General features: G+C 30.8%; 1 protein-coding gene across 1 annotated transcript; it reads right to left on the bottom strand.

The window, feature by feature from the left end:
* Window positions 1-10,848: 10,848 nt before the first annotated feature.
* LOC107024197 (condensin complex subunit 2) lies at window positions 10,849-16,982 on the bottom strand. Its single transcript, XM_015225118.2, has 13 exons — window positions 16,544-16,982; window positions 16,344-16,445; window positions 15,847-15,964; window positions 15,307-15,380; window positions 15,165-15,225; window positions 14,875-15,075; window positions 14,482-14,762; window positions 14,236-14,380; window positions 13,859-14,109; window positions 13,745-13,775; window positions 13,136-13,275; window positions 12,396-12,497; window positions 10,849-11,314 (listed from the first exon to the last, which is right to left on the bottom strand). The coding sequence occupies exons 1-13, from the start codon at window positions 16,781-16,783 to the stop codon at window positions 11,114-11,116; spliced, it is 1,947 nt and encodes a 648-aa protein (XP_015080604.1). The 5' UTR covers window positions 16,784-16,982; the 3' UTR covers window positions 10,849-11,113.
* Between the last annotated feature and the right edge of the window lie 1,338 nt (window positions 16,983-18,320).

Below are 18,320 nucleotides of genomic sequence, written 5' to 3'. Positions count from 1 at the left end.
TGAAGATATAAAGGATTCCTTGGGTGGATATCAGTGAATTTGTCGATCTGTTCTCGATTGGAGATCTGTTCTCGATTGGAGTTATCTTGCACCTCCGATGACCTAATTGCATCCACCATAGTTTCCGATTATCTCCGACGTCGGTATTCCACTGTTCGTCCAATTTGAATGATGCAAAAAAGAAAAAAAACTCTCTCTAGCAGCTAGAGTATTGGTGGCTCTGATACCATGTTGAGTGATAGCTACCTTGCCATTGTTATGGCAGTTGAGAGAATAATTGTGAGATGAAGAAAAGAATGGAAGAAACAGTGAGAAAAAAATGTATTAACCGACTTGTTTCTTTACACAAGGTATTCCACTATTTATATACATCTTTCTAACTAACTAGAATTAATTAGAAGCTATCTTTTAAAACTAACTAACAAACTTTAACAAACCAACTAATTAATTGTATTGTTCAACTTAACATTACTAATAGCTTTTGGAAATGTTTGGTAAAGTATACACATAACATGTTGAAAGCCACATAGTTAAATGACATTTTGATATATTTTACATGTCTTTAATTTAAGATCACAATATTCAAAAGTCTTCTCTACTTGTTTAAATTCATGTCAAGTTAATACAAGACAACGGTTGATTGGACGTACGCAATAGATTGTTGCATCTCATGCGATTGGAAAAGCACGAAAAGGACAAGTTACTCACCAAACAATCAAAATGAAATGGAGAGAGTGAATAATACTTCCTCTGTCCCTAATTATTTGTCCACTTTCTTTTTTTTAGTTGTTTCTAATTACTTGTCCATCTTGACAAATCAAAAAAGGATAAAAAAGAATTTACTTATTAAACCCTCAATTTATTACATTAAAAAAGATAGAACTTTTTAAAAATCTTAAATTTTTAATTGATCCACTTTATAATTAATAGGAATAAATCAATTTAAAAATAAACAAATTAGAGACGAAAAGAATAACAATTACTAAATGAATGAAATAAAACTCAAAAGACAAGATATTCTTAGACAAATATTGGTTTTGTCAAGGCATAAGCTAGCCACACGAGTCAATTCATGCACAAATAACAAACAAAAGAAATATAAAAACTGTCATATACATGTTCTTGAAAAAGACATTTTTTTCGTTTAAAAAAGAATAGCCTCTTTTCTTTTCTAGTTTGTTTTAAAAAAAATGATTTTTTTTATTGTAACATTTTAATTTCAGTTTTTCACGTGATATATTTAAGGTGAGAAGATCAAAGGATAATTTTGTACAATTGACCTAACTTTAATTTAGGATCACAAGATTAAAAAAAAATTTATACTCTTAAACTCTATATCAAGTTAAACCAAATCATTCTTTATAAAACAGAGGGAGTAATAAAAAAAATCTACAAGTGATTTAAGGTGGATATTTTCACATTGATAGTTGCTAACTTGCCATGTATAAAATGTGGACGCCTTGACTGGTTGTTTCACTGAAATGTCAGCTCACTTGTCATCTATATCCCAATAATTATATGAGGATAATACGTAAGACAAATTTGTGACTTGGCCCAATAGTAGCTTTAGGAAAACATGCACATGATCCTGTGGTCCTTGATACTCCGTTCGTTTTAATTTACGTGAAATTTGTGAAATTTTTTAAATTTTAAGATTTAAATAAATTTATTTTTATCATAAATTTTTAAATATTTTAATTTTATTAATTATTGTGATTAATAGTTTTTTTTACATAGTTTACAAATATATATAAATTTCATTCAAAAGAATTGAAAATCTCATATGCAATTTCTCGATCAAACTTAAGTTTTACTCTCAAAAAAGAAAAAAATGTCACATAAATTAGAGCAAAAGAATGTATAGTGTTCATAAGATGTGAGTAATATTATTAAGATGGAAGTGATTTCTCCAAAGAGTTACAAAACAAGGCACATCCAATTCAGACTCATCGAGGATTCTAGTGGATCATGCAGGGAGTGTGTTCAGGGGGTGTTCAGAATCATTCACTATATGCAACTGGATTCGCATGTATATGAAATATATAACAAATCCTGCTCGTTACTTTCCTATTTATTTGGTATCCTAGATATATTTGAATCACACTAAATCGATATACATGTATTTGGTGTGATTCACATTTATCTGAAATGCATGACAATCTTGCTCACATCTCTCTATTTTTATATCTCTGATAGCAAAAATATATGTAACTAGGTGTATGTTCCTCAATATATGATAGAAAACTCTTAATTGGTAGTAAGATCAGGGGCGGAGGTAATCGGCGAAAAAATATTACTATTTATACATGGTTAAAATTATTTTTTAGGCATGTACAATAGATATCGAACCTCCTCCCACTAGTTCGTATGTTTACTTATTAAAATATCTAACTCCGCTAAGTAAGATATGTAATTATCAGAAGTACAGATAGAATTAGTATATATGATATGAACGTGGTCTTATAAAGTAGTTTTCCAAAAACCAATTAATAAATATCTTCTCTTCCTGTTTTTAGAATGCAATGCAAAAGATGAGTTGCTTTATAATGATTGGAACTTTTTTCTTATGTGAAATTTATGTACATACATTGAAAATAATATATTGATAATATTAAATAAGAAATCTGGTAGGATTGTATAAAAACTGAAACTTTTGATAGTAGTCATAATTTGTGAAGTTATCATGAAGAAAAATATACAATTTAAGAGGCTCAAATTGTGAAATCATAATCTAAAAAAAAATCATATTAATTTGATTTGATACTATAATTTTGTATAGTATATTTAAACGATGTGAAGACTGAAAGGAGATATTCAATGTCATTACTAGTAAAATGTTGGCACCTGTGCTAATATTTTCAAATATTTGGTTCATAAGATAAAGATATCTCACTATTATATTTAAAATTAAATTTATAGTACTTTATCTAATTAAAGAGATAACTAAATTTAAGAAAAAATTATACCTCAAATTTAATGTTATTTGATCTCATCTAAAAAGTAAAATAAATAAAATTTTAAGACTATAATTTCGAGATAACTTTGTTATCGACTTAAAGTATCAAAATCAATTGTCATTTGTAGTTATTTTCTTCTACTATTTTTATTCTGCAAGTGATCAAAACATACTATTTTCTTCATTGTTAGGACAAAATGTAAAGGAATGGCTAAAGCTAGCTTACAAAGATCTTTTAATCTCCGTCAGATATTTTCTAATTTTTATGACTAAATTACGAAATGGTGAAAATTTTAGAAAATCAAATGTACACCTATTATTATCAAAATATTCAATAATAAAGGAAATTACCCTCATTAAGTTAGGAATTTCCCAAATCAACTAAAATAAAATGATTCAATTTAAATTTATCTATTTTGAATTAATCCTCAAAACACAAATTTATTTTCCTTGTATAAACATTTAGCCTATAGTCGAGGAAATTATAATAAATTTTTAAATGTCACAGAATTTATTTTTCTTTTTTTTTAACTCAAGATAACTCGCAACCGCTACAACTTCTGCCACAGCCTCTGCCCTTTTTGGGTGAGCACTGTGTGCGCACTAGGTAAACTCTCACTGTGTAATAGACTGCAAACCACACAGGAAATGTAAACCACACTAGACAGCCCTATGCGACAAACTCGACTTAGAAGACATTGAGAGAGAATCAATTCTGAGTCATCCGTATGAATAACCACCCTCTAGACCAATTAAGTCATCTCAAAGGACGTCACAAAAATTTTAGTCCCAGATATCTTAATTGATTTAAACTTATTACGCACGGCAAGCCTATAGGCTATAACAATCTCCTCATTACCCCACTACTATTAAATTATCGAATCATAGTACGAGGACTCTCAACGGCCAAAAGGAAAACAACATTTTGCATCGTGGAATGCATTTGGAATATGCGGAGCCAGAATTTTACTTGGTTAAAAAATATCATTTAAATTTTAATTTGTGTCACATCACTTTATAAGAATCTTTATTTTTGCTCACGTCAGAAATTAAAAAACTTAATTATAATTTTTTTTAAAAAATACTTTAATTTTGATATTCAACATATTAATCACCTTTCCCCGAGCTAATCTGCTTAGATTGACTATAAAAAATAGTTTTTAAGTTAAAAATAAAAAAGATTAAATTAAAATAATTTTAAAGTCAAAATATAAAAAGTAAGGAAAAATTTATTTTTAATTTCTGATTTATTTTAAATTATTTTTTATTTGTCCACTTTGTAATTTATTTTAAATTATTTTTTTATGTTTGTTAATTACTTTCAGAAATCAAAAACTCAATTAAAAATAGATTTGATCTAATATTTTTAAGTCAATCCAAACGTAATCTAAGTCACTTGATCACAAGCCTTAAAAAAATTCGTATGAATCCGAGTACATACTTCAAGTTATTTTTAATCGGAGATTGGAATTGTGTTTACACATGAATACAAATCAGAGATATTTATGAATTTCTGTTAGTGATTTTGAGTGAAAATATGTTTTTGGAAGTTTTTTCTAATCCGAAATTCAACTAACAAGTCTGTGTTCAAACAATTTTCATGGTCGATTTTTGCATAATTTAGGGAGATGAAAAAGTGTACCTGGGCATGTTTAGGTTCAGAAGTATCGAGATAAGCACAAACACGCATATCTCCAGTATAAACAACACTGGGCATGAAATCCCCAACAAGCACATTAGCTTTCTCTACAATCTCCATATCAAACAGATGCGAAAACGATTTCACATCTAAAACCGCCACCACATTTGGATTCACACTACCGAAAAACGGAAAACACGGCGGCACGTTCGTTCTGAAAACCGTGCTCTTGTGCTTTTCCATTCTCTTGGTGAAGAAGTTTTCGGGTTTTTGGAACCAGAAGTAGTCTAATCGATCCGCGATTGGCCCTAATAACGGCAATCCATAGCTGCCCGGAATTGTACGGACGGGCAGAGTAACCGGCGCCGGAGTTGATAGAGGAGCAGAATTCATTATCGGTATCATTTTTTTTTTCGATCTGCTAAGGGGATACGATTGCTTGAGGGAAATAAATACGCCGTGTGTCTATTATAACGTTTGTTTCAGAAATTTCATAGCTCTTCTGTGGATGTGCTTATCGCTATGAAACCTAGAAAATACTATTTGGAGAGTGAGATTGATGAAAAATGAGAGTTTGAGGGAGGGATAGTCAAGGTAGAGGGGTTGAGGGCGTTGGGTGGTAAGCTGGAATATCATTATCAATATCGGTTGTGGTGCAGTGATAAAACTATTTTATGATTAATTTAAATTTTAGTTTAAGCACTGGATATGAAAAAAATTATGTCTACGTCATTCTTGATGACTTCTATGATGCATGATCTCGCTTTACTCAAAACTCTAATGTAAACTTCAGATATGATGTAAATTTTTTGTTTCAAATCATTAATAAAAGGGAGAATGGCCTAAAATACCCCCCTCAATTATAAAAGCGGTTCATATACTCTTATCATTACAAAAAAATGACTCACATATACATTTATTATTTATAAAAAGAATTCGTATATACCATTCATCTAACAAAAGTAAAAAATAGTTCTAAATTTATATTTTTTACTTTTAATTTTTTAAAAATAGGGATATATGTGATTGTTCTAGCAAAGTTCAAGGTATATTTTAATATTTTTCATATAGAAATTATTTTTTGACTTATTTGATTATCATATTTTGAGTTTCTTATTACTTTTTTTTTCATTATTTAATGTAAAGAAAAAAATTAAAATTAAATTTTTTGTGGCTATATTAAATTTAAGACTATTTTTTTGTATATTTAAAATACAATTGGGGCATTTAAAATAAATTTCACAATAATATTAGTGAAACAAATAAATTTGACCATCAAAATAATAAATTTAAATTGGTAGTTAAAACAAAAAAGTCAAAACAAAGATACGTGTGTGAAGAGAATCAAATATAGCCCATATGCATTATATCTTTTTAAAAAAATAAAAAAATATCAAGATTAATTTTTTTCACCTCCATTAGAGAAAAAAAATATATGTGAGCTATTTGTGTAATAGTAAGGATATTTTTTAGTCATTTTCATAGCGAGAGCTAATATCAAAGTTAATGGATATATCAATGCCCTTTTTACTTAATAAAAAATATGTTCATTGCTATCGTTAGGAGAGATATTTTTCTTATTATTACGATATTTATTTTGAGAAGATATTTTTCACCGCATCTACACACTCTTAATTAAGACTTATTTATCATGTGTTGTTTTTCTACTATTCTTTGGTCTTTCCCAATTCATCCAAGGCGTTTGATGGCGGATTACATCACTTAGTAGGCATTTGGCTATATAGTTTTGGACCTTAAATTTTAAGTTTGATTTGAAATTATTAGTATTATTAATACATTTTAATAGAACTTCAATTTTATGTTTTGTGAATTATAGTTTATAAATTAACTCGTAAGTTTATATTTATTGATGTCCTTACGACACGACAAGAAATTACCAAATTCAATACACTATGTTCGATGGGTATAGATCTAATTTTGGATGATTTTATTGAAGAAAATGAAGGAATTAAAATAATCACCTATCCGCAACACGATATGAAATTGAGAACAGACGATTCCTTAAAGTTGTCCGCAAAATTCACTTAGACACCTCAACTAGGACTTGTATCTATTGGACACCTCTACTAATTCGGATTTGAACCTTTTGAATACTTTTGTGACAATCAGCTAAAACTATGAAATGTGTGGAATACACTCGCGATGACGTGGAAAATTGACAAATCAATTACGTACATGTGGGATTTTGATGGAAGAAAAAAAAAGAAAAAAGAAAAAATTGAAGTTTTGTCATCACTTTGAAATCCTATTCTTCACCATAGCCCCCTCCTCCACCATAGTTGTCATCACCTTGAAATCCTCTTAACCCACTATTCTGTTTTCAGATTTGTTTTTTTTTTAAGTTGAAAATAGCAAATTGCATCTACATAAAAATTAGTCAATACATGAACCTACAAAATATGAACCATTTATAATTTTAGATATCTATAAAATCATTGACTACATAATCATCTAAGTAGATTCGTTTTTTAATTTTAAATCTAATTTGTTAGATATATTTTCTATAAGAAAAAAATGGAAGAAGAAATAGAGTAGTCATTGTATGAGTCAATTTTTTTCCCCGTAAATAAGATCACAATATCAAACAAATTTAAAGAAAATGGAGAAGAAAATCGTAATGGTGTTTTCATAGTTGAATATGATAGAGGTGAGGGGGAGGGAGGAAGAGGAGGCAGGAGAAAAGAAAAGGGTGGAAGGTGTTGGTGGCAACATCGGTTTTGAAAGAAATGGCTAAGGAAGAAGGAAGAAGAAAGAGATTTAAAAAAAATACGTTCTGACGCGCTGAATGGATGTGTATTACAATTTCCTTGCCATGTCAGCGAAAAATGTCAAATAGATACTTATTCTGAACAATAGAAGTGTTTAATAGATATCAATCCTAATTGACGTGTCTAAATAAATTATGCAGATAACTTTAAGGTGCCGCATATGACTTTAGCCTATGGAAAAATAACCAAAGATTTGATAATAACTAAAGCCAACAAAGTAAAACTAAAATACATAAAAAGTAACAACAATTAATGTTCATGGGAGAATAGATGGTAGGAAACGGAAAAAGGGTTTCTTTACTTTATTAGCACATGCAACAAGAATTAATGCTACTTAGAAAATAGTGTTGGTAGGATATGGAAAAATATCAAAAAATTTTGAAAATTATAAAAAATAATCTAAAATACGATAAGTCATATTTGGGTACCTTTGAGATTGTTTAAATCATAGTTAGCAATTTTCATGTAGTAAAATATAATAACAAAATTAAAAGTTGGCAGGGAGACCAGCTTCTTTTGTGTTCAAACTTCATGGTACAATGTGCAAAAAATTATTTTGGGCTCAAACTTCAGAATAATGTGCATTGAAGTTCAGTTTATTTGATTAAAATTTTAATACACTTTATCATAAAGATCACTGTGTTTGTTTTTTTATGGCTCGCAAGTTAAGGCTATTGGAGGAAAAAAAGAAAGGAGAATAGAAAGAAGCAATAATAGTAATGACTAATTTAATGTAATTTTCTTATGGTTTGATTGATCAAAACGATGCATATATATTCCTAAAAAAGTTGTGTTTTAACGTGAATATAATTTCAGTTTTAATTTTAAATAGCACAAAATGATTGAGTTGTTTGGTGGTCACCGCTCCTCACATTCGTAAAATGTTAATATAATTTTAACTTTAATTTCAAATTACATGACAAGAGAGAATTGCACAGATGATAAAGGTTCCTCACTTCCAACCCGCAAAAAGGTTAGAATCCTAGTGAGGGAATTAAAAATAAAATTCAAAATAACTAATTTTAAAAAGATTCAGATCGCATTTAAAATTTAAAATTCTCCTAAAAGTATTATTATAAATTCCAAATTGTGATTTATTTTATATATATATATATAATTTTAACTACTCTATAACAAACAAAAAAAGGCTCAATGTGATTAAATTGTTGAAACATGTGAAAAAATTATATTAAAAATATATATAATTACTTCTACAGATGACTTTTTAGATAAGTGAGTCTTTATAAAGTTATATGCGTTTGAAAATTTTATAATAATATACAATCACAAGTATTTATTTATAAAAGAAAAATATAAATATATGTATATAATTTATTAATTGACTGCCGATACTTCAATGCTTTGTGTATTGTATTTGGTGAGATTATATAAGATTGTAAAAGTTATAATAGTTTTCATAAATTGAAGAAAAACGACATATCAAAATCACATATTTAATTAACATTTTTAGTTTTAAATCAATTCAATTTCAAATCACGTTCAATCCGGGCATTAGGATGAATTAATTTGGATCGTATCAAATTGATTAATTAATTGTTGTTGGACATATTATAGTTTTGTGTATGAGTTGACTCTTCACGTAAATCACGCTTTACACTTTCAGCTCAGTAAATTTGTTCAATTCAATTATTGGGGTGTGTCTCTTGCACTTAATTATTGCACAGATCACAAGCATATGCATGTGGTTAAGAATTTATTAAATATATTACTCCCTCCGTCTCTATTTATTTGTTCATATTTTCTCTTTTAGTTGTCTCTATTTATTTGTCTATTTTGATGAATCAAGAAAGGAAAAAAGAATTCCTATTATATCCTCATTAAAACTTCTTTAAAATTTTCAAATTTTAATTCATCCTTTTTGAAACCATAATTAATAAAGGTAAAATTGTTACTTCACTATGTTAATTATTATTATCTTAATATGTGTGTCATTTCTAAAGTGGACAACTAAATAGGGACGAAGAGAGTAAGTTCTAGATTCACTAGTTAATAAAGAAACGTGGAAGATTTCATTGGAATGTACAACGACCTCTTCTTGAATTATATCAATTCAATAAATTTTTGGTTTAATATATAAATACGTTTTTAAGTTAGGTCAGTAGATATTTCTTTCTTTTAATTTTGACGATATATAAGAAGGTATTAAATTTGTATAGAATTGTACGTGTAGACACATGTGTCTTATATGTGTTGTATATGGCAATTTCGCGTCCTAAATGGTGTTTCATGCATATTGTTATGTACGATATGTGTTTACTAGTATAATTTTATACAAGTTTAAGTATCTACGTTGAAGGATATAAATATCAGTTGAGACCAAATCAAAAACAATATTTATATATTATAGATAAAAAAAAACGTGTTAAGACATGTTAAGCTTGTGTTTCCAAATCGATACGTACACGACAGTCTTCTATTTCGATTGAAGAGTTGGACTCACATTTTTTCCTTTAGATATGTCATGCATATATGACTGATGAACCTAATACAAGTTTTGCTTAATACATAGACAATTTCTTAAATTCGTCGAGAACTTTTATTTAGACATTTGAATTATATTTAATTCAATTGAGCACATGATAACTATTGATATCAGACACTTTTAGTCTGAATTTTTTTAAAAACTTTTGTATGTATTCTCAAACTTCTATAGTAGTTAAATTAATCNGATATGTCATGCATATATGACTGATGAACCTAATACAAGTTTTGCTTAATACATAGACAATTTCTTAAATTCGTCGAGAACTTTTATTTAGACATTTGAATTATATTTAATTCAATTGAGCACATGATAACTATTGATATCAGACACTTTTAGTCTGAATTTTTTTAAAAACTTTTGTATGTATTCTCAAACTTCTATAGTAGTTAAATTAATCATATAAAATATGTGTTTTCCTCTATTTATACACATCAGTCTCAATTTTACAACTTACTGAGACTACATATACTTTTAAAAAAATGGACATATTTTAAGTAATTTACTTATGTAATAAACATTCCTTCAAAGACCGGATAGATCTAAGTTATAAGGCAGGTTGTGATACGTTCCATAGTTCTTTATCTAAGATAGGTAGTTCAAGTAGGTTTCAAAGGATAGAAATTAAGGAATATCGGTGTCAGAAGTAGTAGCTCAAATTCTTACGACCTTTAGTGTGAAGTATCTTTATCAAGACTATTTTACTCCGAAGCTATGAAAATGAAGAGTTCAAATGTGAAAAAAATATATATAAAACGTCTAAAAAAAATATGTTCAAGTATTTAGTTCAAACAAAACCTTAAACTCAGTGTCAATGGCTTCATCAACCGCTTTGTAATACTTGTTCTATTTGGGCCTATTAAAAATCATATCAAATGCTCAACAGAAACTTAACTAATTTTGCTACATCTACATTGAAAATATTCAGTTATCTATATTTTATTTAGCGTACAGAAAGGCATAAGCACAAATACATGGCTGCGTCAAACTAATTAGCAAAATAAATGTAGTAAGTACAATATCAGCAAAAGCCTGAAAATTGACAACAATTCAAAAGCCAACTGTTGACAATATCTGATAATTTACACGAATTAACTAACCTATAAAGCACTACAGAAGAAAGGATCCACCATAAGCAGCATATGCTTGAATGGCCAATCTACAAGTGATATACATTACAGTAAGAAATCCAAAGGCTGAAAAAATAAATGACTTAGGCCACAGCATTAGGAAGACCGTTCGTGAGTTTCAAGTTGTATACTGAGATCATCCAAGCTGTGACAACCTTGTATCCGTAATCCATGTTCATTAGCAAGATGCAGTAAGCAAATGAAGCATAAATGAGGAGATATTGCATCGACGGATGTTGATGCTTTGCATTCGTTTGGAAAAGCAGCCAAGATGTGCTTGAAAGATGCACCTTCTTCCTGCACATTACCATGTGAATCATTCAGGATATAGATGTCCGATAAACATGCTAAAAGGTAAATGGATAAAGCCCCGTCAATTAGAATGTTATGCTGATCAATGATAAGAGAACAACCCTGGAGGTACTGCTTAACAAAGGGAGTCTTGAACCGCATTAATTAAATAAAATTGGCTAAAGAAATTGTCATAAAGTCCGCCAATTTAGTAGTTCATTTATAATCTCATTAATAACTATGCAGTTATATTCATTTGCTTTACACCTTCCCACCCTTTTGAGGGATTTAAGTTGAATCCTGGAGTAAATCAAGTATGTAAATTTTCTAGATATTTCATCAATCAAATTTAGACCTTAACAGACTATCGTACAATTGCTCTGACACACCCTTTTATTGTTTAAATGATAAACAAGTCTAACTAATATCGGATGTTTAGCGTCCAATTGATTGCTGCCATATTAGATGTAATCAATTAGTTCAAAACTGCATATCCAACTAAGATAAATGAATATCCACTTGTCAAATATATTATACTACAGAATGGAGAAAAAAAATGGATCACTTACTCATCTCCTTGTAACTATTTTCACTTGCTACTATTTAAGAAGAGCCAAAATGTCAAACGTTTGACCTTAACAATCCCTGGTAAACACTAAGTAGGTGTTTGGACATGATCTGATTGAGATTATAAGAAAAGTAGTATTTGAAGTTGAAGAAGGGGTATTTGGAAGTTAGAAGTTATGATTGGACATGAAAACAAGTTTAAGTTTCATATGTACAAGTTGAATGAAAACTTGAAAAACTCAAACTTCAATTTTGAAGTTGAAATAGCCGGTCAATTTGATAAACAAACAGTTGCTTGAAATAATCTACAAATACCATTTCAAATTTCCGAACCAAAATCTATGGCAAAATAATAATAATACTCTCCTTATCAGTTGATGTGGCACTATCACTCGGCATAGTGATGAGAACGAATACAAAATTTGTTGTATATTAGAGGATATTCTACATGGGAAAAATGCATAAATTCACTAGCAAGAAGTAGAACACACTACCAGTGAAGTAAGAAGTTTGAACTCACCTCAACTGATGTTTGATTCAATTGGTCCCAAAGTGTTTCCTTAAGTGCTTGAACATCTACTTGTTTGGATGTTTTATCATACTGAACTTCAATCTTGTTTACCTGTTAATTCAGACAAGGTCACTAGATGTTTCAGTTTGCTTCAAAAGAAGCCCTCCATCTAGCAAATTCTACAGAGGAACAAACATCTCCTAGTAACTGTGCAACGAAAGATTTCTGTTGTAATAAGTTTCCATTTAGCAAGCAACATGAACATTTTGACATTTTTCCTCCCACATATTAAGTGACAGATAACACAATTTGACGTTCCATCTCTTACGTTTGTCTAAAGAAATAAAGGAACTAATACTTATTAATGCTGCAAACGTCCTTGATGAAGTATATTTTCTTTTCAACATAAACAATGACTTATTAAAGATAGTACCGAGGACCCACAAGAAAAAAGAAAATAAGAAACAGGTACAGCAAAACCTTAAAAGAACAGCTAAGGTGCAAATTTCTTAAAAGCAAAAATCAGTGACAGGGTTTGAAGTGCCTGGTACTCATAAGATGATATTTGGTAGTAACTGGTTAAGTACGAGTTGATAAATGTTTAGGTCATAGTTTTGCAGGAGATCTCACTCAATTGTATAAATCATACTTGATCAATTGTTGGCCTAAGCGTTGAAAGTTACACTAGGAGGAATCGAGATAGCAGAACCACAAACATATATAGTCAAGATTTGCAAACAGGAACAAACCTGGCGGGGTTGAGAGACAAGTGTACTTGATTCCTCCACATCACTGAATGTGTTGCCATCATCAAAAGCCTCAGGAAATCCACCATCATCATCCCAAGACGGCATGGCTCCAAAATCTTCACTTTGTTGACCAGCTTCATCTACACAAAGAACCATGCAACTCAAGTCACATAGTAACAATTTTTTCATCTGCCACAATACGTGACATTCCTATTTCTTATGAAAACTGGTAAATATACAGCAACAGGAGTACGTTATTTCTATAGGCAGTAGAAGACAGAACCTATGAAATAGTCAAGAAGCCAATAGAGAGCATTCATATCTAGGGAAGTAGGATTACAAAAGACATCGCAAGAACTCTTCTAAATTCAACTCAAAGCAGATGAAATCATTTAAAGCACTTAATTGTCATTTTTGCTAAGCCACAGTAGTGTCACTGCTCTAGTAGGTAAGATGACCTAGCAAAAAATGCATTTGAATTCAAATTCAACATTTGCAGTTAAAAATCAACTGCAAAAACAGAATCTATCACTCATAAATGTTATACATATCCATAATTATGTCCATGTACAAAGTTTTAACAGTTGATGGCCATAAAAATTATCTCACCTGGGATTTGCTTTCCTCTCCTTCCAAGGCACTAAGGCAAGAGAATACCAGCAATCAGAATGTATTTTTAAGGTAGTCAGCAAATAACAAACTCATCAAAGTGACTAGAGTTACCGTGACATTGGGTCGGAGAAACAGCTTCACAAGATTCTCAGGTTGATAATGACAATCTTCTGGAAGTAATCTGTTACACGGTGTTCTATTTGCTGGAAGGAGTAGTAACTTGGGATTCTTTGGAGGAGCAAAGACATGCAATAGATCAGTGTCCAGTGCTTTCGTGAAATCAATTTCAGGTTCTGCTTTTCTGCTCTTCATTTTCTTAGTCTTAACTGGTGATCCATCTTCATTGGAAGGCTCCTCTGAGACTGTCAATGTTGATGACATATCAAACACCAAAGAAACATCAAACTTCTACAGATTTCTTCCATGACTGGAGACAGAAGACGATTGGAAAAGTTAAAGTTCCTCCCAGAAGTCCTATGGAAGCTTACCTTTCACCTTCCGGTACTTCCAATGATCAGGACCAGCCCAGGAATTGTGCTTTGAAGAAAATCCTAAACTTAAAAACAAGTAATCATCAACTCTCTCAGATCTGTCATCATCCTCAGCATCAGGAAAAGTAAATGGCTGACTGTCCTGCAAGACAAAGCACAAAGAAATACCAAGTTTTAATGTTCTCTTTTGAAGGGTATTACAGATAAGAGTTGAAGGCAACAATGATTAAGTGTGTTTGCCACCTCCTGTTGGTTTGATGAAATTTGATCAACATCGTGAGAGCCTTGTTCCGACAAACTTATTCCATCATCATGATCCATCGGCCACGCTCCACAATTGTCAAATGCATCATCATCCACATCTGGGCCAAACGGTTCAGAATTTTGTTCTGGTGAAATCTGGTCAGAAAAATCTGTTTCAGCTGGCACCGGCATCTCTCCACTAAATTGACAAATTATATGCCTCAGACTGGGTGATATCTCGTCCTTCTTCGGCATATTCAACACCATTTCTTCAACACAATCTATACTTACAGAAAAGGTTATACAATCAATTGATAGTTGCTCACATCCAAAAGCTTCCAGCATCTGAAAGGAATAAGAACCGAAAACCACATAATATTCCAAGCCACAAACCTTTAGCAAAAGATACATCAATGGAGTCTGTTCTATCATGCCGAACTGCTTCTGGTACTGACTTCCCAGGTATCTCAAACGAATCAAAAAAGACACGGCAATTACCATAGATTCCTAGGTTATTCAGTAAAAGACCCTTTGCACCACCTTCATCAAACTGAGCTGATGTCTGATGATAAAGAGGATCTACAGCAAAAGCAGCTGCAAAATAGACAGTGTAACCGTTTACAAAACCACTAAAGGATAAACTCAGACAAGAGGCAAGTATCAAAGATAGGAAGTGTGTATACCATCAAATTTCTTCACGTTGAGAGAGTCAAATGATGACTCCAGTGTAGATAAAGGTGATAACTGCAATTGCCACACAAATTAGTTTAGGAACATAAAATTATTCTGCATTTGTTATCACTTAAATAGAGGAAGAGCGTAAACCTTTCTATCTTGCTCTTTTCTGATATGGCCTTCCTGCTGGTCATTTTCAGCATTAGCACCCTCTGCAGCAGGATCTAGCATACAAGTAAAATATTAAAGAGGCAATAAGTATTAAAACATCAAGTCTGTGTGTGGCTCAGGAAACAGTCAGCACACACCCAAGAAGAAGGCAAATAGGAAGTGAGGAGAGCAAACAAGGTTGAGAAATATTTGGAATCATAAAATAATTATATTAAAAAAAAAAAAAAAAGCTAAAGAGTCATTCCAATATCTTGAATGTCTTGGCTTGATAAAGCACAGAACTTCAAAGTAAAAAAGAAAAGAGGAAATAAATTCTGATAGAGACCAAGTATTCTTCAGGGATTATTCAAACTAGAAAGAGACGTCAAGTGTCTAAATGAATTTAAATAAAGAGACAAACATAACACCCCAGCAATTAAATTTAAGGAAAGCTGGCAATGACGTGTAATTGTTTTGACAAGGCATTACCTTGCCAGAAATCAAATAAAGAGTTCATTGTTTACACAAATTAAAACCTACCTTGTTCATTTGCATTACCAACACGATTGATTCCTCCAAGAACTTTATAAGCCTCTGAATGTACTGAGTCCACCCTCATTGAATAAATCTTAACTCCAGCCTCAAGAGTACAACTTGCCTAAATCATGAAATTACAAGTAGCAACAAATATGTAAGAATAGGATGTTTGTGACTGCAACATCAGAATGAGCTATGATCTTAAGGTTAGCACGGTTTGCAGTTTCTAGGTTACACATGTAATGGGATGACATCACATCAATTGGCCTTCTACTCTTCATGTAGGAGACTCAAGGGAGCATCATAGAAACATGTTTAAGCCAACTTTCATACATAAGTTTGAAGGATAAAACCCAACCTCGTGAGTTTCCAATGACAACATTGAGAGACTATGCTTAATTGGAGAAAATGCTTCATAGACATGCTTCAATAAATTTCTAAGGCAGTTAAACAGCTGATGAATATCTGTAACCAGAAATTAAAATTTTATAAGAAATTACCTTCTGGAAGTTGGTCTCGGAATCATTCTCTTGTTCAACTTTAACTATCTCGCATAGATGATCAATTAGACCTAGCTCCCAAGTATTCTTCTGATTAATTTTCTGTATCCGTTCCAAAGTAAAAATCTCACCAACAGCACTCTAAAATCAAATCACACATGAGAAACTTAAAAACAAGTGAAAAACAGCAGAAGTGATACATTTTCACTGGCGAGTTTGATGCAATTCTGGAAGAGTTCGAGAATCTGCTCCTTGTCAAGACAAGGATCTTCAGATGGAGGAGGCGCAACAGGGATGGGCTTACGACGGATGACTGCAGCACGGGCGGCGCGTGCTTGAGCGCGTTCGAGCTTGTCGTCATTGGAGCCCAAGACGAATTTTGTCGGAGAAAATGGACCTGGACCTTTCAGTTTGGGATTAGGGCTTAGGATTTCCGCCATTGCAGTCGTCAATTTATAGATCTAGTAGACTTACACGTTACGAGAAGTGAACCTGAGAAGTGGTGCGTGCGCCGGTGGAAGTTCCCGGTTAGAGAGCGGTGAGAATAATGGGAGCTTCTGGTTGCCGTTCAGATTGGGAAAGTGATTTGTGATTTCCCACCTTTTTGAATTTTGAATTTGCGACGCTGGCGGAAAGCAATGCGCTCTTTTCATTTTTGTTTTTCTTTTATCTTTTTGTTTATTTACCCGTCAAATAGGGCTCCGTGAGCAGGGTGGGTGTTCGGTTCTTTAGTTCGGTTTAATCAAATTTTAGTTCGATTCTTTGATATTCGATTTTAGAAAAGTGTACACCATATTTCATATCAAACTAGATTGGTTCGATTCAATTTAGTTCGATGTTTTAAAATCGATTTATCGATGTGAATAAAAGTAAAGAAGGAATATGATAAAGTGTTAAGAGTTTCATGTGTTTAATTTATAATTAAGAAGACATAGCATATATGATTTTTTAATTGGAAGAATTCAAATTATATTTCTGTTTCAACACTTTCGTGGGGGCTGAAACTATAATCTCTGTCAAAAGCATATGATATATTATTTATTTATGACAAAAATATGGACATGGAGTTTAGATTTTACACTTAACTGTTTTGTCATTTAGGGGTCGTTTGGTACAGGGATTAGTAATGCTGGAATTATTTTTATCAAGTGTTTGGTTCATTGTTTCTTACCTAATTTTGTGTGATTTAAATGTTTAAAAAAAAATCTTTTCAATTATACACTAGAGTTATTATGAAATTTTCTATTTCATGTAATTGAGTCAAGGTAGATAATTAACGGAATTTAATTTTTTATAACATTTTTAACTAGCTAGGAGAATAAAAATTTTATCGTCATGTTCACCATTTTCTCACATAATTATTTGAGAGTAAATAATTTTCATCTTATTGGAGTTAATATCTCAAAAGGTCACACAACTATAATGATTTATAGAAAAAATTTATTGAACTTTGTTTTGTATCAATAAATTTTTTTAAAAAACTCTTTACCATAAATAAAATAAAATAAAAATATAAAATAAATTAAACTATTTTTATACTTTAGATGTGTGTGTATATATATATATATATATATATATATATATATATAGTTTTGTTTTATATTGCTTATGTAATGTTTAATTAACTTTTGTTAAGAGGCAATATTTTACTTATGAATTGTTCTTAAATTCATACATCAACATTAGCATATTAGTCGGATTATAATATTTTATATTAATAATAAATAGATTAAATAACTCATATTTTGGAAACAAAAAATTATATCTAAATAATAAAATTTGTAAGCTAATTTATTTAAATATATTTATTAGTATAAATATAAAATATAAAATATAAAATCAAAAAGATAAGTAAATATTAAAAGGATTTGAGAGGGTATTTTAGTCTTTACCTAGAGTAATCCCTTGGTATTAGAGCTAATACCACCAAATGTAGGGCGCATAACTAATCCCTAGATTGATAATACATGGACCCAA

This window comes from Solanum pennellii, chromosome 7 (assembly GCF_001406875.1).
Source record: "Solanum pennellii chromosome 7, SPENNV200".
NCBI lineage: Eukaryota > Viridiplantae > Streptophyta > Magnoliopsida > Solanales > Solanaceae > Solanum > Solanum pennellii.
The sequence above is the reverse complement of the archived record's forward strand: the minus strand, read 5'-3'. Positions and strand labels throughout refer to the sequence as shown.

Coding starts and splice junctions, on each gene's coding strand:
- LOC107024197 (XM_015225118.2), bottom strand. CDS start 16,783: ATGGCGGAAATCCTAAGCCCTAATCCCAAACTGAAAGGTCCAGGTCCA. Junction 15,226..15,306: donor GAAAAGAGCAAGATAGAAAG/GTTTACGCTCTT, acceptor TGGCAATTGCAG/TTATCACCTTTATCTACACT. Junction 11,315..12,395: donor TGAATCAAACATCAGTTGAG/GTGAGTTCAAAC, acceptor GGTAATGTGCAG/GAAGAAGGTGCATCTTTCAA.